At 24.4% G+C, this 27832-nt stretch overlaps 1 protein-coding gene across 1 annotated transcript in view; it reads right to left on the bottom strand.

Moving 5' to 3' along the window:
• Positions 1-1044: 1044 nt before the first annotated feature.
• The window catches only part of LOC112602594 (adhesion G protein-coupled receptor E3-like), a 147736-nt gene continuing 120948 nt past the window's right edge, over positions 1045-27832 (bottom strand). Inside the window, exons 2-4 of the mRNA XM_025350759.1 lie at positions 9040-9145; positions 7586-7863; positions 1045-2523 (exon numbers count right to left, since the gene is read on the bottom strand). Of these exons, the coding sequence (XP_025206544.1) occupies positions 2031-2523; positions 7586-7863; positions 9040-9145 (877 nt within the window). The 3' untranslated portion in view covers positions 1045-2030. The remainder of the gene's footprint in view (positions 2524-7585; positions 7864-9039; positions 9146-27832) is intronic.

Genomic DNA, 27832 nt, shown 5'->3' with positions numbered 1-27832 from the left:
AAAGGTCTCGGGAATCAACTCACCTATTACGAAATAATCACGTCATTTGTATAGCATTCGTAAATATAACATTTGTCATACCTTAAGTTTTATACTTTGAACCAATTTAATAGATTACAATGAGAGTAAAATTGTGAGATTCGAAATTCTCTAACGTGCGCTTGTTGTATACTAAATAAATATAATATAATACAATACAATTTCACGTGTTTTAAGTAATTTCTACTACTAGATACAATTAATATAATCCATTTTAAATTTCAAATATTTTTTACATATTTATTGTTGACGTTTTTTCATAGTATAAAAATTTCAAGTATTTAATACTTGGTATAAATTAATACTTTAAATATAATTTTTTTTAAATATTATGATGTTGATATCATTGATATTCATTTACTGCGACATTTATTTATAATAACGTAGATAAATAAGTAGGTGTGGTACATACGCAGTATAGTTATATTTTTGAAGTAATAAAGATAATAATACAATGAATTATATTAGATAATATTAAAATAGTATTTATACATCATTATAATTTATAATATATACATGTTATGATGTAAATTATTGTAAAAAGATGGTTAACTTATTTTTTATAACTGGGATATGATTCGACTAAATTAAATTTTATTAAATTTTATTATAGTTAATGTGTAAACTGCAAAGGATTTAGGTATATCATTATTCATGACATAGTATGAGTATGATCATTGATTATCGTAAAACTAAATCACAAAAAATGCTGATGTTGGTTGGATTATTGAAATTTTTTGTCGCGATAATATCATAATAGGTAATATTAAAATGTAATAATATTGTGACATAAATTTAAAGTCCGTGGATGTCGATAACTTAAACTTTTATATCGAAATTCAATACGCTTTCTGAATCCTCGATGACTAGATTGTCTAATAGATGGTCGTTTATAAATTACACAAATCTACTCATTAAGATTTATTTTGCATTTTATGAATTTTTTTTTACATATTTTGGAATTAATTAATTTCATTAATTTATACAACGGATACCTATATAAAATGTGATCACCAAACATCAATATCGTATAATATTTTTGTAACGGACTATAATCAAATTCATTATTTTATTTGACTTTTTTCGTAAGTATACGGATCGTATAACTATTATTTTAAGTGAATAATTTTAATACATCGTAGAAGGTGTGCAACACGTTGAATATATGTTTTTCGTTTTTATCATCAAAACGTAAATGGTCAATTATTTCTTGATATTATGTTCAATTTGATGTGGTAAACTTTTTAACTTATAGTTTCAAATAGGTACATTGTACACCTACGGTGTACCTACTATAAATATGGGTGAAATATTTTTTTTACAACTTGAATACGTTTTGAATAGGAAATCGAAATTCGGACTCTAAATTAAAAATCTGCGTTAACGCGTGTTCAATATGATGACATACTATATTATCGTATACTATTGACCTATATAATATTATGATGATGTATCTACTAAAATATTGATTCGACGGTAGTTTTCGTTAACCGTGACACGTAGGTATACCTATTTAATATTATAATATTATACACTTTAACGATATTACGACGACGGTATTACGCACACACGCCAGCAAGAAACTATTTCGAATTTCCGATGGTCGTGTAGAGCCGCGTGTGCAGCGATAAGCCTGATCAAGTGACGGGGATCGTGCGGGGGTCTGTTGGACGACCAGTTGGTGGCGGGTGCGCGTGTGGGTATACGTGAATACATAATAATAATAATAATAATAATAGTAATAGTAGTAATAATAGTAATAATAATAATAATAATAATTATAATTATAATACACAATATGGGTGTAATATTATGCACCGTGACTAACGTCACCATCGGGCCTCTCCCTCCTTCCCTGCCATCCCTTCATCGCACAACCAACGGATGTCCGCGCAGCGCGTGATGCACCACCGCGGCGGCGGACGCGGTCGTGGCCGGACAAGGCTTGTCTGTCGCATCCGTCCGCATCGTGTCATCCGCCCGACGACGCTCTAGACGGGCAGAGGGACGGGGTCCCACGTGAGGTTCTGCAGGTACGTCGTGTCGCTGATGTCGTTGTCCCGTTTGTCGAACAGCGCCGTAGCGCTGCCGTTGCGCGGCCGCCGGTGCCGCCGCCGAGCGAACGACCGCGTGTAGATCTTCAGAACCTGACAGTTGCACGTGACGGCCAGCGCGACCAGTATGCCCTGCAGCGAGTGGCCCACGTTGTACGCGATCCACGCCACCGGGTCGGACGCCGGCGACCCGTTCCTGGCCACGTACCCGAACACGTTCACCGCGAACAGCAGCGTGGCGATCTTCACGTACAGGTGCAGCTGCAGCGTGCGCTTCCGGTGCATCTTCAGCCGGGTTTTCTTGTCCACCTGCAGCCCGACCGTGGCCCGGGCGGTCAGCCAGCTCCGGACCAGCGAGTCGACGATGGCCGCGAAACAGCACAGCGCCGGTATGGCGAACGTCACGTTGTAGATGGTCTTCTCGAAAAACCTGCAATCCGACGGGGCGTTATGTTATTATTATTGTTGTTATTGTTGTCGTTGTCGTTGTCGTTGTTGTACGACGTCTGCAGACCAATAGTCATAAGAACAGCGGAAACAAATAACATTTTTTATGGGTAGTACCGTGTGATCAATCCGTCCGAAGACTATTCTCTCAGCAGTTGAATATTTTAATACGATCAAATCGAAACATCAGCTCTTTTAGATTATTATTAAAAAAGAAAAAAAAAGAAAAGAAAAACCGCATTTGAATCTATTGATGCGTAACGGTGTCGCACAAAAAATGGGTTCGTATTATTTACCCCGGCGATGCAGGTCTTTATTAGGGACAAGCTGTATGATATACAGCGTTTTGATTATGGTTTATTATCGATTGGGATGTACGCTGTAGGGTGACCATTTTTATAAAAATAAAAAACGGGACGAACAGTTTTTTATTAATATGATAATTATTTATTTTTCCCAATCACATTTAAGTTACAATTTATTAAAATATTAAAATAATAATCAATAAATAATAATTATGATATGTTGCTCTTTTTAAAATTGTTTTATATTTTTTTAATACATTGATGTTTTTTTTACAAACATTATTTTATAATATGGAAATAACGGGATTAAAATGATACCATCTTTTAAAAACGGGATAAAAAGCGTCCCGTTCAGAGTTTGTTGGGACAACGGGACGTGATGATTAAAAAGGGACAATCCCGTTTTAAATGGGACGCATGATCATCCTAATGTACACGCGTATTTAAAAATAATGTGTCTTTTAAGTAAATGTAATAATGGACGTTTCTAACAAAGATAATACCCATTTGCATAGTGAAAATAATGCGTGATTACTATAAATGGATACGACAAATGTATTATTATTTTTGTTATTTATTATTCGTGTTACTTGACAGTCAAAATGTCCAAAATTACAATAGGATAAGATATTATATAAACCTACAGTTAATAATGATAACTTATGATTACAATTGGGATTGAATTAAAACTTTCGTGACATATTCATTTATACCAGCGGTTCCCAACCTTTTTGAAACTATTACCCAAAAGTCAGGTTAGATATTCACAAATACCCCCGACCAAAAAAAAAAAGTTGAGTAAAAAAAAAACAAAATATATATTATGATGATAATTATAATTTATTTAATTTTTGCAAACAAAGAAAATAAGAGTTCTCAAAACTATTAACACTATTAACAAAAATATTATATTATTACAATTTCATTTACAGTCATAATACACATGAGTAAATGAATAATAAGTACTTAAAATACAAATAAATAGTTTAACTTTTACCCTCCAAAAAATCGTGTTTTTACCCACTAGGGGGTAATTACCCCCAGGTTGGGAATCGCTGATTTATACAATTTATTTCTATGATAGAGAAATTTTAATGGGTCGATATTGACTAAACATAATTCGATAAAATAGACAATTGTAGTCAATAAATTAGATAGAAGTGATATGAAAGGGAACGATAAGGAAACAGAAAAACACGTTGAGTGAGAGAGTGCTTTAAAGCTGACGCAAATAACCTGTCTGTGTTGGCTTATCAGCTTAGGAATATAACTTGAATTCAGTAGATAAAACGATAATATATAGCTTCGTGATAGGTTATTTAGATTTAATAAATATTTTACGTCATAATAAAAAGTTAAAGATGTTTAAGAAATTATATTAGAATTAATTATGTTTGATTTGGTTCAAAAACTACCACAATTTCTTGGTAACCGTCTTAAAAGTTAAGTATCACACTTATTGCGAAGCTGATGAAAAGTATATAGTTAAAAGTTAATAATTTAGGAAACATTATTGGAAAAATGAAAATCGTATGTTTATATTAAATGTTAATTATTCTATTATAATATATAGAATATTGTTTTGTGTTTAAAGATCAATATAGTTGTAGCCAGTTAGTAATAGTAATCAAAGATATTTTAAGATTTGTTCTTCATAAAAATATGAATAAAAAAATACTATAGTGTCTTGCGTCCAAGGTGATCGCGGCGCGTGGTAGTATATAATATACGATTACTATTCTGAAGTGTTGTTTTACTGCACTACGTGCGTCCAATGCAGTGAAATACAATTACGCATTTAATATTGACTTTAACCTTACTTATATTTTAAGTGTTATTTTATAAAGAAGAGTTTTTTTTTTTTCTAATAAATAGTATTATTAAGTTCACAGTCCTGTTAATAACCAAGTTAAACCTTTTAAATTACTTAATTATCTAATTCATATATAATATTTTATTTAGTGACAAAATGTTTGTTATGAGTTTCAAATTAGTATAATTTATAGTAAAAATATTTTTTTTTTTTTTTAGAATTGATAGATACTGTAAAAATTTGAATAGATATAATAGTTATAATATTGTGGGAGCACATTAAATTTGAAAGAAGTAAAATCGTTAATAAATAATATAAAATTTGTACTTATCCTTATGAATTGTTTGTCTACAATATGTTTAGTCTATTTATTATTTGAATATCATAAATAATACTATGACGTCGGGATTTTTATAAAGTAATTTGTTAAACTCTAAAAATTAGAATTGTAGTAAATCCAAAATACAGTCATTCAATTATTTTAATTTATTTCTATATATTATTATAATAAGTAGGTGAAATGGTTTATGTCGAAATTATACCTTTTTTTTAAACATAAAGTAGTATCAAATATTAAACATTGTTATTTTTACCAATTATAATCAATCAGCAGAATCTAAGTTAATAAGTCGTATTTTTTATTACTAATGTCATGTCACTACATGTTATTTGCTGTCAGAGATTAATCTTGAAAATTATTTGAATATAATATGTATGTATTTATAATGTATACAATTTAATCATAAATGTACATTTGAATAAAATTTTATGTCGTTATCTTTGGAAACTTATATGAAGACATTTAGAAATGTAGAATATTTATTAGTTATTTATAATTACTAATATAATAATGTACAACTTATTACTCGGGAAAATTAGAAATAATATTGTTAGTTTTTAATAATTGTAGAAAAATGTTTGGAGTATGATTTATTATTTAAAACATCTTATTAATTGTCTAGATTTAGTAGAATTTCTTTTTCTGTTTTACAGTTTCGTTTGCAAGTCTTAATAACAGTACCTATCTAATTTTTTCTGTCAACAAAGTACACTCAAAAATTAATATATGGTTATCTACATCATTATTAATTTCAAGATATATTTTATTAGCCTCTGACTTTTTGGTGTTTGATGCATATTAATAATATCTTCCATAACCATTGGATAGGATATATTGATCAAATTGTACACTGGTGCTTTGTCCAGATAATTTTTGCATGGACAGATTCTACATATTTAACACGAAAGTCTTACAATAATTCTCATCAAATCGACCATATCAGAAACAATTTATTTACCTAGTTATATTTGTCAATGTATCATCATCCATCACCAATATTACCACTGATTACTGTTATTCTGAGTTTAATGAAATAGTACACAAATTAATTAAAACAATTAAGTTTTTATGATAAAATAACAATACAATATTTACCTAAAAACTTTCAGCTACATAATAGGTAGGTACTTACTATATGTATATGGTATGTATATCTATATGTTCTATATCAGAGATGGGCAACTGGCGGTCCGCGAGCTTTGTTAATCTAGTTTGTGTTACATTTTCAAATTAAATTATACAATTTTAAAGTTAAAAATTCACATTGTAAACAAAATAATTATAATTAAAATTAATATTTTGAATAACATTTTTTTGCTTTTTATGTTTTGGTTGCTAGATTTTAATTTTCTAAAAAGTGGCCTTCTAGTAATTTTGAGTTCCTCATCCTTGTTCTATATTATATCACAATATAATATATATGTGTACATTGTTGTACAAATATTCTTGTCTATTGGGTGTTTTTTTTTTTTTAGTGGCAAACTGTCTACGATTATCAATACATTATTGACGAAGAAAGCATAAAGAGTAGAGTAGGTACCTATTATTGTCAATAATAATATTCTAAAATAGTTCAAAAATAATAGTTCTTAGACTAGAAATTGATGAATAAAAAATAATAATTAATATTCAACTAATTTTATTGTTTAGGACAGCGGTTCTCAAAGTGTGAGGTGTGGCTGCCTTGGGAGGTGCAAGCACTTAATAGGGGAGGCGCAATCACTTAATAGGGGAGGCGCAAGTACTTAATAGAGAAGGCGCGATATAAATATTGATATTGCACATATTCACAAAAAGTACTAATATATTATAATATACACTAATAAAAATGTTTGCTTCATTTATTCAATGGGAGGCACGATTGAATTTTTTTATTTTTGGGGATACGTGAATCAAAAAAATTTGGTAACCACTAATTTAGGATAAAAAAAAGGAAAATAAAAATACTATTAATGTTATTCCAGATTCCTTAAAAGTATCAAAAGGATGCAAAATGAAACATTTATATTTTACCTATCTATTCACCAGTAATAACTCAGGAAGGGAATTTTACCTGTTTGCATTATAGTGTTATACACTGTAGCGGACTTATAGATTTTCACAATTCATTGGCAATACAGTTTATCTTACGGTAAATGCTAGTACTTAAATCCCCGAGGTTTTATATTGTGTCATTACTGTATCATTAATTATTATGAAAATAACATAGATATGTTGCATAAATGTATTGAATTATGTTATCTACTGATAATGTTAGAAAATAATAACTTTTCAAAAGAAGCAACAACGAGTCCGTCGGCCAAATTATAGGATTTTTGGTTTATGACGCGGAGAGAAACATAAGGGAAGTCCGTAATACATCATTTTCAAATGTATCACAGCCGTTAAGTCCATAGTACCTTCATGACATGTGAGTATGGTACTTTACTATTTTAACTTGTGTTTTTATTTGATAAACAACCATTTTGTTTCAAATCATGGAACTTTTTTTAAGTTGATCAATCAAAAACATAATATTTGGATCACAGACAGTCTGAACGTTACAATAGAAATACTATAACACGCATGTATATAATATTATACTGACCAACAGTTGTACGGGTTGAGGTTGTCGATGGTCTGATGGCTAATGGTCACTCTCATCACGCTAGCTGATATCACTGACAACGAGGGTACGCCCCAAGCGAACAGACTATATTTGACAAACCTTGATATGAGCACATTTACCGGTTCCGGTCGAGGATTGAGATTCACATTATTGCGGAACGTTATCAACATATCGTACGTCATTACACACAGCCAGCTGATAATGGCTAGACGGAGGTAGTGTATTCCAAACGCCAAGCACAAACAGAGATTATCTTCCTGAAATCATGCATATTACAATCGGCTCACTAAATTATATCGTTTAAAATGTAATTTTTTTTTCTTTGTTGCATTTCATACAAATTTAAAATAGTTTTTTCCCTTGCAAATCAACAGTGTTATGAAACTCTAAAGAAAATTCAGATGCGAAGTGAACAGGGTTCAAGTATAAACATCTAGTCTTTTAATCTTAAAGCTAAATAGTGCGCATATCAAGTTTGGTTGAAATTATTCCAGGTATTTCAGTGTTGTACTGGAATATACATTAATATAATATATTCATACATGAATTTATTTTAGTATGATGTAGGTAGTTAAAATAGTATTAGAGAAGAAAATAAGGGCTAAGACTACAAAAACTGATCTTATAAATTATGTAAAAATATATATCATGAGAAGCATTTCTCGGATTTAATAAAAGTAACTTCGTTCTTGTTTTTACAGCGTTCGAGTTATACTATAACATTTATTATTCTCCTTTACCTACATAATTTTTCACCATTATTATTCACGAAAATTTTATGCTTTTATTTCAAAGGAAATCTAACTTAAATGATAAACTAAATAGGTTAGGAGGTAGACAAAATAGTGTACAAAATACACCTTTTTGAGACGCATAAAAAATTGTTATTTAAATGCGCAGTTAGTTCGAATTACGAGTTTTTTTTTTCATATAAAACTAAATATTTAAATATTTAATTTCCATTTAATGGTTTCAATTGCATTTCCTATTTTCATTAATTGTTTTAATAAATAAACCAAACTTTTTTTTTTTATTGAATCAAAGAACAAACGTTATACATGTCTTTAATTAATTAATTATTTTATCATTTTGATAAAACCATAACGACGAAAATGTACTAATGACGTTAAATGGCTTTGGAAATTGAGCTGAATTTTACAAATAAAAAAAAATAAAAAACGTTTATTTAACCTATAAGTAAAATTGTATATTTTCGATATGTGATAGGTCATATTATATTATAATAGGGATGTTTAAATAATTAAATATTAACTGTTGATTAATATTGTTATTTTAGAAGGTATCATAATATTGATGTACTATAGTATTTTTTTTTAAACTTAAAGTACTTATGGAAGTATATTATTATCTTAATGTAACAAGTTATTTATTGTCATTATATTTTTATTTTTATCAATCGTAAAATATATTACCTGGACTCCTCCGACACCAACTACATAAAACAACTGTGTTAAAAACATATTTGCCAGCATGTACATTAATGCCGTTCCAGACATTGTTCTCAGATCTGAAAACAAACTGAAAACAAACAAAAAGTAATCAATTATTATTCAACAATTTTCACATATTTATTGTTGTTTAAGATTTCTTTTATTATTATTTACTACAATCCATAATTTCTGCATTACAATAATAATAATAAATTAGGTATATGATACCTAATATCCTAATATTCTATTGTAGTTTGGAATTGTGCACTTTTCTTTAAGAAAACCTTTACATTTAGTCCATAGCTGTAATGCTATACAGGGCGATTCACTAAGTACCAATGTTTATACTTTTATGTTTCCTTCAATAATGCATTCAATCAAATTTTGATTTTCAGTTATTATTTTATACATTTAAAAACCATATTTAACATTTTGAATTTGTTTGTAAAATGTCTTGTGATGATAAAAACTTCACTTTTTTTCACAAATTATTGATGTCGATAGATTTATATGAAACATTAAAATTTTCAAATTACCGTGGCTTCCATATCTTCTACGTTTATTAATATGTATCTCACCTTAAGTATCTAAAGTTAAATAGTTAAATAACTCATTCTAAATTTGATCCTGATATGTTAAAATTTTCAATAAAATTATCTACTAAATTGAAAAGGTGAGTTTTTTTTGAAAATCAGAAGTTTATATCTTTACTGTACCTACACTCTTTAAGTAGGTAGATTAGAAAATCTCAAGAATTTGAAAATACGTTCGTTTTTAAGTATATGTAAACATTTAATAAATCAAATTTTTATAATTCCATTATCAAAGAAAAATAAGGAATGAGCATGTGTGGTGAATAATTATCCTATACATTATGGATGGACAAGAATGAAGTGGAATGGGTAGTGAAGGGATGATAAAATATCATTTGTTATGGTGACATTTCTGTGTTGACAGAGATATTCTTTACATCGTGGTCGTCATCATTATTGTCATGTCCTTACTATAAATCTTTTATGTTTTTGTTCAGTTCATCTAACTCTATCCAGTCTACCCCTACCTTATTGGACACCAGGTTTTAGCACTAAATTATCAATATACTTGCTTAACAAATCTACAATATGTTTGCAAAGTTGTGTGAGTTACAGAGGTTAATATTTTCAATTTTGATAAAAGAGATAATAATAAGTTATCATATTTTATTTTATGCTTTATACATTAATTAATGTGTTAATTTGTTTTTTCACCTACTTGCTTATTGCAAGACTAAATTGTAGAATAATATTTCAAGCAAGAAAAATCAATATTAGTTATTATCTGTAATTCAAATCATAAGTATGTTTTTAAATATTTTTATCATGAAAACAAGTATTTATGTAAAAAAAAGTAAAAAATAATAATAATAATAATAATAATAAATTACCAATACTTCATTAAAAACAAATTATAATATCGGTTTTATCAGATATTCGATAAACAAATAAACAATTTATTTGTTGAATTCTTGTTTTTATCTTTCGTTCTGAAAATATACCTATGGTCTTTCTGTTTATATGTTTTTCATGCTATACAATTTTTCAGAATTTAACAAGTCAGATATTATTACCATTTTTATGCCATATGAATGGTACCCGAGAGAATTTGTACCGGTCAGTCAACCAGTATATATCAATAAAACGAACTTTTTTTTAGAAGTATTGTACTTGTTTCACATAATGTATTCATGTACATAGACGTAAGGTTATTAAATGCCACATGCATAGAGTTTACAATGCTTACATACATTTAAATAAATGTTAGGTCCATAATATTCAATATTGCTTATAAGTTTGTACATTGTGGAAGATAAAAATATTAAGATACACATTTATGTAATTAACAATTTATATTGATTAGTTTCACCTATAAAATACACATAAACATATAATAGTATTCAGATTACTTAATATAATATGTAATAAAACCAATTAATTAACTGATGAAAAGAACACTAAAAGATAAGTATCATTCTTGTGCAGAATAATTAAGTGATTATATTAATAGAAAAATCTGTTATATTATACGTATTGATTTTTTTTGATAAATTTCTTATTATGTTTTAATGTTAGACGATGTTTATTAAATTATTTAGATGCTATACAATTCAGGCTCATAGTTTATTAGTAAAAACACTAAGTTAGGTTAGAAAGAATAATTTATTGTCATTATTATTAATTTAATGCACAATTTATTGTATTATAGTAAGAATCTTGATAAAATTTTAAAAGAGATATAATAATTGTATGATATATTCTTCAATAAAACAACTACTGCGATTGAAAATTAATAGCAAACGTGCAATATAAGATTGTACAATTTTCGTAAAACACTATACCTATAATATTTATTATCTAATACAACTTATTATATTTGATATATTTTTAGCTTAATATGTGTATTGGTTATTGGAAATCGATAATAACTTAATATTTTGTTAAATCCGATATTTCAAGTTAAAGCTAAGGTTTTCTAGTGAATTCATATACGATATATTATAATGATATATATACATATATAATATTCGTGAAAGGTCTGTTATTATGATTTTATTTATTGACTAGAAGATTTAGGTATAATGTTATTGTTAGTATTTATCCGTAGAAATAAATTAGAAAGTTAAATATGGCTTATCTCTGTTAGGTATTAGAAAATTATGATATACTTAATAATAATATTATTATACTATTTTTGTTTTAATTATAAATTACTAAGGTTCGGAAGTTTTAGGAATTGCATATTGTTCTGTATGCACTCAATTTATAGCAGATCAAGTTAAAAATCTGATTTGTACAATGGAGAATTAAAAATGCATATTTTGTCAATTTTAGCTAAAAAAAGTGCATATTTCATTGATTATTTACGCATATTATGCATATATCATATTTTTCTAAAAAAATTGATTTTTTTCTTTTTTAACTTGTATATTTTAATTAATAATGAATATAAAACTAAACACTTTTAATGAAGGTATTAAATTTATCGCAATTTCAAAAATACTTAAAAAGTATTTTCAATTATATATTTAGCTCAATAAGATGTTAAAATTCCAATCAGTTAAAAATTTTTTTCAGCTATAAACAGTTTTTATGTATATTATTATTTTATTAATTTATTAACAATATTTGCTGCATTTTTTTTTTTTTTTTTGAATTCAAAATAATTTTCATATTTAACATCATTTTAATGCATATTTTGTCTTTTTTTAGTTCCTAAAACTTCTGAGTTTTATAAATTACTGATCAAACCAATTTATAAGATACATTTAAAAAAAGTAAAAAAAAAAAAAAAAATCATATTTTAAACATAAAGAATGTTAATAATAAAAAAAACATGATTTAATGATATTTTAAATATGATTCAATACAATTTTCAATTTTATCTGATATCATTTTAAAAATAGAAAAAAAAAAAACAAAAAAGGTCAAAATAATTGGCTATAGATATAATACAATGGGGCTATACTTTACTTTCCTTTGATGGATAGTCTGATTATTCTGATTTTATTAAGTTCTTATTGAAAAATTCCTCCGTTTGTTTACTTACCTACTAACAACTCTGTGATATTCCCCATCTCATTTTCAATTACTCAAAATTATCATCATATCGCGCCTATCAGTAGATTTTAAAATCTTCCAAAATTTCTTTCAGTATTTAAAATATATTTTCCATCCAATAAAAAAAATATTATACTCTTCATGTTATCATTTTTTTAATCATACATTAAATTAAATTATGTATATTTTATTAGGGTATATTATTTTAATTTTTGATTTTTAGCTTAATTAATATTTTCTTGGTCATGATTTTATTTTTGCAAATTAATTCAATATTGTAGTTTGTTGAAACTAAATGTTTTGTGAAGTTAGTGAAAAAAAGTCAACGCTTAAATGATTGAATGAGTATTTGAAATATTTTTTTGTCAAATTTAACTGTATATAAAAGAAATAAGGGGTTATTGATAAATCGTGTTTTATGAACTATTAAATCCAATTACATTATGAATAATCAATAACTGTTGCTTTATTTGTTATATTCAAGATTATTATTTAATTGCATAATACACAAAATGTAAATATTAAAAAAAAATTATAATTTCAAAATTGCTGAAACAAATTCAACTGAATAATTCTATCTCTAAATTCTTTTGAATTGAAAAAATGGTCTTTTAATAACACGTTTTAAATTATTCAAACAATGGATCGAGTTTTATATTTATTTTTTTAAGTGCTTATTGGTTTGTTTATGTTTCAGTATTGTTTTTAGTTCTTTAATTTTTAAACATTATCGAAATGCCAGCAATTGAAAATGTAAACATTTTAAAATTCTACGTTTCAATGTATATTTTATACTGAAATTGATTTTATCTATAAATTAATTCATGTATCTTAATATTTTTTATTCAAAATGTACTTATATAAAAAAAAAAAAAAATAAAATAATAATAAAGTAGTTAATTGTTAAAGTAAAAATAATTATTTATTTACATTTTTTTTTTTAACTTATATATTATATATATACATATAATTTATAAATACGAAATTTTTAATTTTGATGATAGTGTAGATGATTAAAATCTATAATGATAAATATAATATAAATATTTAGTTGATACAAAATAACCGGAATAAGTCATTTAACAATATTGTTTGTTATTATTTTTAGTTAAACGTAAAATAAATTACGATTACAGATTTTTCAAACGTATTATAAGTATGGCTAAAATGTATTTAATAGTAAATTAACATTTCATATTAAGTTATATCGCATTTTAGTTAATTTCTACATCTCACCGCTAAATTGTAATCAAATGATACGTATGTCAGACTTTCAAAAACTTTTCTTTAGCTAAAGATATTTTTAATGTCATAAAAAAAAAAAAAAAATCAATTTATTAAATATTACACATTATTATTATTGTTAAAAAATAAATTAAAAAAATTAAAATCTTTTTGGAATCTAAAATTCATTCCATTATACAAGAACTGGGAGTGGAATATTGTAACTGAAGAGTATAAAAGCTAAAGTTTTATAATTTATGAATTATTATTGTTGATGGGTTACTATTTGTAAACTCATAACAAGAAGAATAAAAAATTTTAAAATTATCTTTTCATTTAACAGAATTATAAGTATTTATGAGCAAGTATTACATAATATTAAAATTAAATGATTTTTTATTTTTCAGCATTGAGTCATTTGTTTAAAAATTAGTATGTTTTTGTGGGTCACCGTACTATACATTTTGGAAACAGTTGACAAAACTTTATTACATTTTTGTATGCACAATTATTATAGCTGTATACAATTGTATTAAATTACAAAAAAATCTACAAGAATTTTTTGTACTTTCAACAAAAACAGTTAATAGGTACATTATTTAAATTTATAAATGAATTCCATCAGATAATTTAATATATTGATAAATTAATGTAAATAATACAATCGTATCAGTATATGATTTCGTTTTTCATGCTAAAAATATAATGTATTGCAAGTTATTATGTTAAATCAATAAAAACATTCTAATTAAATTATAAAAATATTAGTTATTTATTATTTTTAATATTAAATAAGGTATGTAACTAATTAATTTTATTTAATACAGTTTTAATACATAATTTTATGAAATGGATCTTAGTAAATTATTTATCACATAATATTGACATAGCTCTTAAAAATTATTTAGGTTCAGTGATTTAATTTTTGGTAGTGGAAGAGGGGGGCAGCAAATAAAATTTGTGAATACAAATGTTCATTATAAAAATTTAATAAAACTTTATTTGTTGATTATGTATTAATATAATTAGGTGACATTTATTTTTTATAATTGTAGATATATTATTGATGGGAATTGAGTTGTGTGCATTTTTGTATTCCCAAGGCCGAGAATTTATATAGTAGTAGTAAAAATTATTTTTTTTAAGAGGTTTAAGAATGATGTATTAGTGAAAGTGAAATTTTAATGTTACTGAATGCAACATAATGATGTACATGTTAATAACTATATGTTATAATAATCTCACTTATTGATATGGATAACTTTTTAGTTGAACATATTATTAATATCTCATGAAATATTCAGAATTTCGAATAAGTGTTAACTTACTTAGAGTTCTTTTGTTTCAATTGTAAATTTCAAAGGTTATTTCGTCCATATTCTAAGGGGTCAAATAGTAGTAATTTAATAATTTCGTTCGTAGGTTTTGCAAAGAAGTTTTTAAATTTTCTGTTCTTAAAAATAAACTTTTTTACCCTTTTTTATGGATTCGTTTGAATACATTAAAAAACAATTTTTGGTGGATACACAAGTCAGAATATTAAAACGATGGCTATGTAGGTTTATAAAATTTATCTAAAATAAAGCGCATGTTATTTTACTGCACGTAAAAAACTGCAATATATTATTCATCAAGAATAATTTTAAGCGTTTTATTGGAATTTTAAATTTTTGATTTTTTTTAAATCTATTTTTTTATAAATGTTAATACATTTTTTATGCTTAGTCAAACATGTAAACAATATAATATAGGGTTCATCATAAGTTTTTTTAAAAGACATTTTAAAATATTAGAAATACTTATGGAGGACAATTCTTTTTTTTTTAATAACAATTTAAAGTATTCATTTTAACGAAATCGAATATTTAATCAAAAAATAACGATTTAGCTGTAATTAAAAAATTAGCTGCTTTATCGTAGAGACTAGAAACTTTTCATCAAATAATTATTTTTCACACATAATACTTATTATTTTTAATATATATATAGAAAGAATATACGAGTAACTGTAAGATTTATTTGTACCTACCATGATGTACCGTTTTATTGTACACAGTATTAATTATACTTGTACTTATAATAATAAGTTTATACAAATTATTATATATGATATTATATTATAATATGCATGATGTGTGCAATGTTTTAAGCAAAAATTAGCTTAAAATACTGTAAGTTCTACTAAATGTAAAATAAATTACTTTAGTGATATCAATAAGAATATTGTCTTTGTTCAGAATCGTTTTTAGTAGGGAATTTCATCATTAAATTTAAATTTAATTCATCCATTATGTTAAAGTGCTTTACTCAATGAAAACGTACACTTTACGAGGTTCGGAGCAATAGCAATAGGAAAATTTACGAGTACTGCAGCAGACCGTTGACGATACGACCTACTATTGTGATGGGGCACAAACAACGTGACTAGGTCGACTCTCATGCATTACTCGACCACAGAAGGGATAGGACGAGGGACTGAGCCGTCTGGCACGTACGGTTTGTAGCATAGGTCTCGCTCTATCATTCGTTACATCTTACTGAGAACACCGTCTACACGTATAGCCTCGCCGAACCCGTTGGCCCACCACAAAGTGTCGGCATTACAATAAATATTGCAATTGTGCTTCTATTTTTTAACTTTATTTCACAGTACATCACGGAGTGTAAATTCCTAAGTCATTATTTTATTTTAACTTTTGCCCCATGTGAAAAAATTGTATGTTCAATACTGGGCTTGCTTGCGTGAAAATGTGATAAAAATGCTCTCGTTTGTACGAATTTCGTTCCTGATAAAAAATTTGCGATTTGTGACATACTAATTGCGTCTGATGTAAATACATTATTTTCCTTCTCATTTAATACACACTTAGGACTGTCAATAACAACATAAAATAAATATTATAACGCTGAAGGCGAGTTAAAAATATTATTTTTAATCGTTTCGTAATTATGTACTTAAAAAATATTATTTATGTCGTTAAATATAAAAATAAAAGTATAAGTTAAAAAAGTAGTAAAAAATATAAGTTATATATTATATATAATTATAATATTATTTATTGCTCGATAAAAATTTGAACGATTCAGTTTTGACAAACTAAATGGGAACGAAATGGGAAGGAAAATAATGTGTTTACATCAGACACAATTAGTATAGTTGTTAAATATTATTGGGACGCAATTAATTTAGTTGTTAAATATTAACGTGACGCAATTTGTATGAAAAAGGATCTTGGGACGCCATTCATTTGTACTGGAAATTCCTCTGATATTTTGTTTTTATTTTATTTTTCACTTCAAGTCATTTCGTTCACATAACATAATCAATACGAGATAACTGTTAAACTTGAAGTCATATTCAATACCTGCTATATAGAAGAATGACTTACCTGTTTTTATTTATTTAAATGTTATAATCATATTATGCGACGAGTTTTTTAAAGGCATTATTTTTAAGTGTTTTTGTAATAGATATCATGATATTTAACTAAATAATATTATTGTATTATAATATAATCTTTAGAGGAAAATTCATTGATCCGTGCAAAATACCAAAAGCTCTTTGATATTAATTTATTTTTACAGCAATAAATTAAATGAAAAAAATTCTACGAAAATTGATTTTTTTTTTCTGGTGTCAATGATAGAAAATTGAATTATTGAGTTTATTTTAAATCTTATAAGTAAATATAATTTAGAAATGAAAATATGCTATAAACAATTTAAAAGAAAAAAATTTAAAAAAATGTATACCTTTTCTAGTAGTTTCATCACATAAAATATAATAAGCTATTTGTGTGTAATAATTTATTAAATTTATATGCTTACCTATAGATTGAAGAGGTTGGTGTTTATTTTAAATACAAAGTTTCTAGGTGAATCTTTGATTAATTTGAATTTCGATATATTATTTCAGTGGATAATACTAGGATTAAGCTAGTAAAACTGTTGAGTAAAATCTTTACGTATATAAATAAATTATGTATGAAGATTTTTTATTGTTTAAACCTACTTGCAAAGGTCAAGGAAGATTTTCTAATAGTTAGTGGTTTGTGACTATATTAAGAATACATTTTTGGTGTTTTAATGAAAATTATAATATCTTCATATAATGTATGTAATTTGCAGTTAAATAATAAATTGTATTATTAAAATAATTGGTATTATTGTTAGGAAAACATGATATTGCACAAAATTAAGTAACGTAGGAAATGAAAGTGGATATTAGGATTCAAAATCATCAAAGAACGAGGAGAGAGTTTGTGGAAAAATTGATTGAAAATGGGAAATTAGATTTTGAGTTTAAATCTCCTATGTCTGTTTCCCTTTTAAGAAGAGAGAATTGACATTAAATACTTAAATGTCTTAAAAAACAATAACGGAACAAATTCTTACATAACAAAGTAACAATACATTGGAAAATAAAGTGCTGAATTAGACATCACTAAAGCATGTATTTTAATAATTATATTTTATTGTGATAATATATATAAATAAATCATAAAGCATGATATTGTTATAAAAATATAAATGAAAGTATAGAATCCATTTTATTTTCTGAATAAATGTATATTTTTGTATTTGATGTAAAACAATGAAAATGTATTTGTTATTTCAAAATGCTTTTAGGTTTTCAATAGACTGTTTTAAAATTAACATTTATATTGGCAGCTCAAGAAAATCTGTCACATTACTAAGGTGAGTGACTTATTTTTTATCGTTTTCTTAATATCGAAATTTTTGGCCTGTATCAAAGGTTCGCGATTTTCAAAAACTTAAAAGAACTTTCTTGCTGTAATGGTGGGTTGATGGATATTTGATTTTATCTCGACTAGACAATCAAAGTTAGTGGGTCAATGAATAAACAAAATGTTTACGCTTCACAAACACCATATTATATAATCAAGATTTTCTTGATTGACCGGATATGAAATTTTTTGAATTTATTTAATCACTATAAATAGCAGAAGGCAGAGTTTAACTTATGTGGCATTAGAAAATTCGGATAATTTTTGTTGATTGTGAAATTGTGAGAATATTTTTAGATTTAACAGTTAAATAAATAAATTGTTGCTTATTTAAAAGTCAAATCGTTGTCACTATAAATGTAAGACATATATATTATAAATTATGATTAAGTTAAAGTATAATGATTACTATACATAGTCAATGATATAATGATATGGTATAATGAACATAGTACTGTATGTAATTTTAAATTAAAAAATTTACATTTATTATAGTTATCAATTTTTTCAAAATATCATTAAAAAACTGATTTTTTTTTAACCTAATTAGTACAATTATTATAAACTTAAAAAATAAATAAAACCACTTATGATTGTTTGGTTTATAGTAAGATAGTTGTTCGTATAATTAAAAAAACTTAATAATATTTTAGAACTTCTTCAATGTTACATATTTTAAGTTGATAAATTGTTCATTCTTTAAACTGTTTTTATTGTTTTCAGTTATTATTATTGAACAATCGACAAATGTTATTTAAATTTCATCTGGTTGAATTGTTTGTTTACAAAATGGTAATTTTTATATATTGAACCTTAATTGGAAGCACCCCCCCTCCCATTGACAAATACAAAAATCAACCAAATGTATTTATTGAATGCACATTACTTATTACAGTTGTATTATCTTTTATTATTACGTATTATTAATGAAAATACTTATTGTTCACACATTTTACATTGAAGTATCAAGAACTTATTTCATCATGTTCAATAATAAAATAAAACTAGTTTTTTTTAAATATTTCAATAGCATAGTATACCTACTATTTAACAAATTAAAGACAAGACACATTGCGTTATTATATGGAAAAAATATCGAAGGTGTTAAAAACCTACTTCAGGAGATAATCGAATTATATGTAAGAAAAAAATGTTTGCATTTGATTAATTTAAGTATAAAAAGTAAACGATATGTTTTCTTGTTTGTATAAAATAAATAATATTTTTAATTAAAATATTTACACAATTTATTAAATTTATTGAATTAACTGTAATGAATAATAATAATATAATTTAAATGACTAAAATGTAAGACCAATGAAAAAAAAATACACCCCTCTTCTAAAAGAAAGAATTGCCTGGAATTCAGTATTGAGTGAAAGAGGTAGTTATCAGGATACTACAGGTAATAATTTAAATGAGTATACATACTTACTATAATATATAAATAGATAATAATATTATTTTTTCATTATATTTATTTTATTTTTAATAGTATAACATTGTTTGATATAAACAATATTATGTTTATAATCATCTATATGAAACATGTAAGTCGTAAACTTATTCTAATTATAAATTAATCACTCCAATTCATTTTTTATAATTGAAAATTACCCATTAACTTAAAATTTAAATAAAATAAATGTAATTTTAGAAAAACATATTATTGAGATTTGTGTAAAGTAGAAATTCTTATAAAAGATTAATTTGTAAAACTTTAATGATAATTTTTGTAGTGTTTGATTTTGCCAATTAAATATTATTGATAAAATATTTATATATCTGCAACTTGTAATATTTCCCAAAAAACATTTAATTTGTTATCTTTATAAAAAAAAGTTCTTAGTGTTATTTGAGTTAAAACTTTTAGTATTTTATATTTTTGATTATTTTGAGTAATATAAAAATTGACGATAAAGATTTCTATCCTAAAAAAGTGTGTGTAAAAGTAATTGAAATTCATTTATATAAATATATTTACTATACTTGAGAACAGAATAAATCATAAGTAAATATTAAAAAGAATTTAATTAAAAAAATAAAACATACTTAATTGTAATTTTTCATTGCTACGTCTAATAATATTTGAATCTTAGAAAAATAATTTTTTGATATATTTGTGCATAATATTGAATTATACAATATTCATTAATATGTAAATAATTAACATAATATAAGACAGATTTTATAGTATTATACACCATTTTAAATTTACATAGCTAAGTTTAGTATTTGAATCTTGATTCGGACTTGGATTAAAAGTATTTATCATTGGGAAACGTGTAGAAAAAAGTATAATAATTTATTTCTTGTGGTTTATTGAGATAACTTATAGCTAGATATCTCAAGTTGACAAGAAAGTATTTATGGAGATATAAAAAGAAATCCTTAGATTATAAAGAGATTTTTTCACGTAAAAGACATAGTTTTAGTATTATACGGTATACCTTAATACATGTAAAAGACATTAGGTATGGTGATTTTTCAATTTTTCAAAACTACAGTGGAAATGATTATGAAATGTAATATTTAAACAACAAATTAAAATATATTTAAAATGCTTTTTAATAAAAATGGTTAAAACATATTTTTAAGTATAAATATGAATATAGTAATACAGTTTAAATATAAGTCTGATTTTTGTGTTTAGAGTCTAAACTTTAGACTATTATTATTATTGAATTTGTATCTGCTAGATGTGAAATTCAACAAAATTATACATAATTTTAACTTAGTTCTTTGAGTCATTTTCGTATTTTTCTGAAAAAAGTCAATAAAAATTTGATAAATAATGATAGTATATGTGTATAATAATCTTATTAAAAGTTTTCGATAAGTTAATTAAATTAAAATTTTGACTTCATTGGTTTTTTTGATTATTTTAATATATAAAATGGTTTATAAGAATTTATTCATTCAATATCGTTGAAATTTTACAATAGGAGTTTAAGATTAAATGTATAAAAAAAATAATAATTGTTTGTGTGGTGTAAAATATTTTAATAAAACTATTTGTTTAAGAACTATGAAGCTGTTGAGAGGACAGTTTCTTAATGATGTGTTTTAGAAAAAAGTTTTAGTTTATAAAGATACACAACTTAATTTGAAGGTTTGCTAAATCATTTTCTATACTTACGTCATTCAACTTTTTATAAATCTTATCATTTTAAAGTAATTTTAGTTTGTTCATAAATATAATTTTTAGTTTCAGAATTAATTTTATATCAGTAGTTAAAAAACTTACGAAATTAATAATTGTAACCTTTAAAATAAATTATTTTCGGAGAATGTTAGAAATGTGTATTTAGTTATAAGTTTTATTAGTCAACAGTGAAAGCAAAATTTGAGTATTTATTATAGGTACTTAATAAAAATATTGGGAACTTAAAAAAAAATAAAATCTAAAAGTACGGTTTTAAAAACAATTTTTAATTGTTGATCAAATAAAACTATATCAGTTTTCATTTTGAATAAATTATTATTTTTTTATAAATGCAAAATATTAACAGTACAAACAATCGCGAGAAGTATAGAATATGGTAGTATTCATCGAGTATGTGGTATTATGTGTCAAAATACTCGGCATCATTTCAAATCAATCAACTAAACAGAATCCAACGGCAGCTTATTATGAATATTTCAAGTATAGTGTACGTGGAAAAAGATAAGCCAACTCTTTTGACGTCAATTCAGATTATAAAGCGGTGATGGATGATTGAACGAATAATGAAATTGCCGTAAATTTCGATTTTTCATTTTAGATCAAACTTAGATGCAATTGGAAAACTAGAAAATACAACATTTTCAGAAGAAACTAAATCATCTAATATAATCACTCAATCGTATAAGTTATAAGGTTATATGTTAACTTTATTGTATTAAGAGAGAGAAGAAATCAAATCATACAATTGTACAAAATTATTTTATCTCAAAAATACGAATTTCGTGTTTACTTATACAAGTTATTAATATATTAGTAATTATTATGATTTAGTTTTAGATTTTATACCTATGAATTTTAGTTTAATAAAAAAGTATTAATTTCTTTTTAATGGTACTTAAAAAATATATAAAACATTTTGTATGTAAATATGTGTATGATAATTATAAAACTAAGAATATTTTTTATTACTAATCAAAAAAAAAAAAAAAAAATAAAGAAATGTTAAATTGTATCCTTATAGATTAATCATTCGTGACATTTTTTTATTATTATTATTAAGTGATGGATTTAAATGTTTTGAAGATCTGTCTTCTAAAAATGTCATCAAGCCTTACCGACACTTTATTGATTTGTTTTTTACACTGTCCTCGTAACCAAAAAATTGAAAATCCATTATTGTAATGACAAAAAAAAAACGTGGTTTTGCTCTTTGGTTTGGTTATTTTAGACATAGTTTTATAGTTGATATAAATATAATGTAATCAACTAAATAAAAGTATATTGTGGAACGAGTGATAATAAACAATTAATATATTTAATACTAATATGTGAACATTTTTAAGATTATTAAGTATAAGATCAGGTATTAAAATCTTTCCTAAATATTATTATTTTATTTTTTTTGCTTATACCAGTGATAACTATTGCGTTTTAGAAAATAGAATAAATTCAATATGACATTAAATAAAAAGAAAATTTAAAGTTGATTATATTTTATAGATGAGCTGACAGAAAAATTGATTTATATGAGAAAAAAATATAGAATAGATTATATAAATCCGGCTCTATAATAAAAGATTGGAAGAAACTTACATAAAAGCTGGGCTCAAAGTAGTATATCTTCAATTAAATAAGATTTATATGGATAAGAATGTATTGTTGGCAATCTCCTATTGAATTTACTACCTATAGTCTTATTGTTTTGCATTATTCGCTATTTATACGTCTTAGTAAAATTATAAAAATATTGTGTTTAATTAAATGTTTAAAGGAAATATACAAAATTGAAATTAATAAAATTTTTATCATTCTTATTATGTATTTGTACAAGTACAATTTTTAACTAGTTATAATGGGTGCGATTTTTTTAATAAACTTTCATTAATTAGAAATGTATGAATGTTTGAAAATATTTTTTTACGTACCTAATTTGAAATATTTATAAAAACATTTTTTAACAGACTTAATTGTAATTATATTTAAATTTTTCTTTTTAAAAAGATAAAAAAAATATTTTTCTAGGAATTTTCATGTATACAAATTTAATATCAAACGAATAATTAATTAAGTTTATTATTTAGTTTCACGATAAAAAAAATAAAAAAAAAATACCCTCTATAGTATATTTCTTATACATTTATCTAATATATTTATTTGATCAATTTTATGAAGATACTATATATTTTTATTTATAAAAATATCACAACCAAATATTGCTATTGATTATTTATTTTAAATGAAAAATAGTTTATTTAATAAATACAATTTATTTTTATTGTTACAAATATGAAATAATAATATATAACATAATAACACAAAATAAAAAATGCGTGTCAAAAATGTTTTTCTTCTTCTTTGGATTGGAAGACCGCACAAAAAACCATTTACAGAACTACCTATGTGTGACGTTCTTACAAATACTATCTATAATTAATTATATAAATTTAGTGACACGTCATATTAATTATTGTACGTATTTATTTTAAAATATTAAAACTTATTATTTTTTATTGTTTTTTTTTATAGATTCATTAATAGATATTTCAACTTTAAAGTAGGTATGTTCTTTAAGTTCAAAATACCAACTACGAATCAAATAATAATATTGCGTGTATAATTATCGACAAAAGTTCTATAATTTCACTAAAAATTAAAATTTAATAAAATAGTTTTAATGAAAATAAATTTAAAATTTCAGAATAAGATAAAATTGTAATAATAAAGTAATCTTTACATTTAGTAGGATACTATCGAGTATTTATGAAATTATACTTTAAAATAATAAATTTACTAAGCTGAAGCTGTCGGGTTTTTTTGACTTAAAAACTCCATTTCAGACCTGTTATGTGCATTAAAATCTACCCTTAAAATTGAATAAAGCTATAAACTACAGAGTATATTGTGGCAGGCGTGTTATAATACCGTTGTTATATTATGAATAATGTATTACAACCACAATTGCCAGTTAAATTATTCTATCATACCCTATGGTGTTGATTCACGGTAATAACTTGTACTCAGCAAGTTTTTATGTGTGTCTGTTTGATGGTAGTGGACCTTTTCACTGAGAGCGAAACCTCCACAATCATAAATACATAATATTATATAATTTGAAATTTCCGATACCAAATAATATTTATACGAAACTATAAATTTAAAATTTTTTATTTAAAAGTTGAAATTATATTTTTATAGTCATAAGTTAAATCAATCACAGCTGTATAGTAAATGAAAAATTAATTTTCTATATTCTCAAAAGGTATAAAAATTTTTAAATGGAATAACTATTAATTAAAATATATCCTTTGATCAACTTATTGTTAATTATGAAATAAATTATATTTGTCATCAAGATATATATACATTATTATAAATACTGTTGTTAGCATATAGATAGCTTATTATTTTTAGAATTGTGACCTTTGATTGAAAGGAGATTAAAAAAAAAAAAAAACCACACCGCAAGAACACAATAATTTAAACCTTATTTTTCCAATGAATAAAATGGGATTGTTTTATATCCAATAGCTGTAATATAAGCTATATTTAAATATATGATATTAAATTTAACCATTATTTTATATGTATATGTATATAATAAACAAACAAACAAAACAGAACTATTTAGTCTAAATAATTCATATTATTTTATTACTGATTGCATTTAATGTTAAGTCTATTACTGTGATTTAGTGAAATGACAATATTGATGATATAAATGTATTTTATAGCGTTACGGTACCTTCTATTGAAGTATAACGTTATTTGCCTACAAATGTTTGAATTATCGTGATATTTTTGTGAACCGTGTTAATAATCAAATGAAATGAGATATTATGTCATTTACTGTAACAAACATACTTGTAATATAAAAGTATAAAATGGTTCATTAAACATTTTTAAATTTTTCTGATTATTATTGTTTTGAAAAAAAAAAAATATAGATTTAATTTTAATTACTAAAATGTTACTAATTCTTTAAAATAATGATTTTAAGCTATAACTATATATATAGAATTGTTTTTAATGCTTATCAATTAAAAATTGAAATTATTCCATTGATGAATTTATATTAATAATTATTGTTTTAATGGAAAACATTAATTTTAATTATTTATAAATATGATAGTCACGTACGTTTTATTTTTCAATTAGGTAACTGAATTTAGTTTTAATTATCATACTAACTTTTGACTTACTTGAGTTAACAGACAATTTTAATTAATTATATTTTATAGTTTAATTTTTCTTAACCTAGTTAAAAATATACTTACTCACACATGCTGACTAAAAAGTCAAATGTATTTTGTAATTCAATATTATTATTATTAACTTATGTATTTTTCATTAAATAAAATAAATATAAATTGTCGTATACATTTTTAATAGCGTTAAAATTATGCATTAAAAATTTTTTGAATTAATTTGTATTCCTAAATTATTAATTTAAATATGAGACATTGATGAAAACCATTAACTTCAATTAATATTTTATGCAATAATTCCTTATACGAAAAATACATAAATATAAATACTATAGGTTATTATTTAATTTATGTAAATTTTAATTAGTTGTATCGTATTTTTTTTTTACATGCGTTATATTATACAAATCTTATTTAACCAATTGTTAAAGTTTAAAATATAATAACTAAAATTTTGAACAAGATATTTCAAAAAATTAAATAGATAAGACAGCGTCAAGGATAAATTTTATTTAAATTAAGTCATGTGAAAGGAACCGAAATGTTTAGTATCCGAGAAAGAATTTCGTAGAATGATAAATATAGTGAAAAATCGTTAAAAAAAAATAAAGGGAGTGTGTGTGTGTGAGATAGAGGAAGGCGAGATAAAAGAAATTATTTAAGTATTTTTAATCATATTATGTTCTATGTGATGATTTTTTATTGAAATATAAACAATTTGTTTTAAATACAGGAATCTTTGCTGTAGACAATCACAAGAGACTTTTTTTTTTTAAACTAAAGTAGATATATTAGCCCAAAAAGATTTTTTTGACAAGGTTAAAGCTTTTGATACATTTAGAAACTTTTTTTATTGCTAAAAAAATTCAATTGTTATTCAGACAAAAAATATTCAGATTTTTACATATGTGCCAATATTATATTTTTCTCAAAAGATAAATATTTATCAATTATTTATTTAAGTAATTATAAAATGTACAAAAAAAATTAGATTTAAATACAATAAAAAAAAACTTAAAAAAGGTAATCGCCTTTGTGTTCAATCAGACAATTGGTTTACTAATCATTCAGATGCTATCATTTATTTCCTATGAAGTGTACAATATTTTACTATTAACACTATGTTTTGTATTGTTCATAATTAACATTTGAACGATAGTGTATGAAACAGGTGTGAGGTAGATGTTGTGCATGTTTATTTATACAGTGATCAAGCTGAACGCAAGTGTTTAGATTAGCTCTACAAAAGTAGCAATCACACGAAGCTACCGTTAGAGTGGAGATGATAAACGATTTTCTTCGTGGTCCAAAATAAACTCTTCATCACTTTACCATCTGCCACTTTTATCCATTCACCTACCCTCTAGTCCTTATTTACTTGTGTAATCACCAGCACAGGTTGAGCGTGTGTGGAAGAGTATGCGTTACACGTGCCGACATGAATGGTAAATGATAGACGTAAATTCGTGTTCATGATTTTATTTCGATTAGTATTATTCACATACAATCCACGATATAAAAATCTTTTTTTCATAATAAATTAAGGAATGATCATAGCGTATTACGCTATTATTATTATTATTCTTACGTTCCATCAGGTCAAATATTTATAAATTATTCATAATAGGTTGAATATCTAATATTGTATTAAAATTGGAATTTAATTACTTAAATAAAAAAAAATTGTATGTAGGTTTACGCAATACTTTTTTAATTCGAGTAAAAAAAAACTTATATGGAGTTTTGTATATTACGTTTTCAACCATTATGTGTTATAATTAAAAATTGTTCAGCTTTAAACTGCATCGTAATAATTAACTATTTTGAGTTTTATTAATT

This window comes from Melanaphis sacchari, unplaced genomic scaffold (assembly GCF_002803265.2).
Source record: "Melanaphis sacchari strain LSU unplaced genomic scaffold, SCAv2.0 Contig8_pilon_pilon, whole genome shotgun sequence".
NCBI lineage: Eukaryota > Metazoa > Arthropoda > Insecta > Hemiptera > Aphididae > Melanaphis > Melanaphis sacchari.
This window is presented reverse-complemented; position numbering and strand designations above follow the sequence as displayed.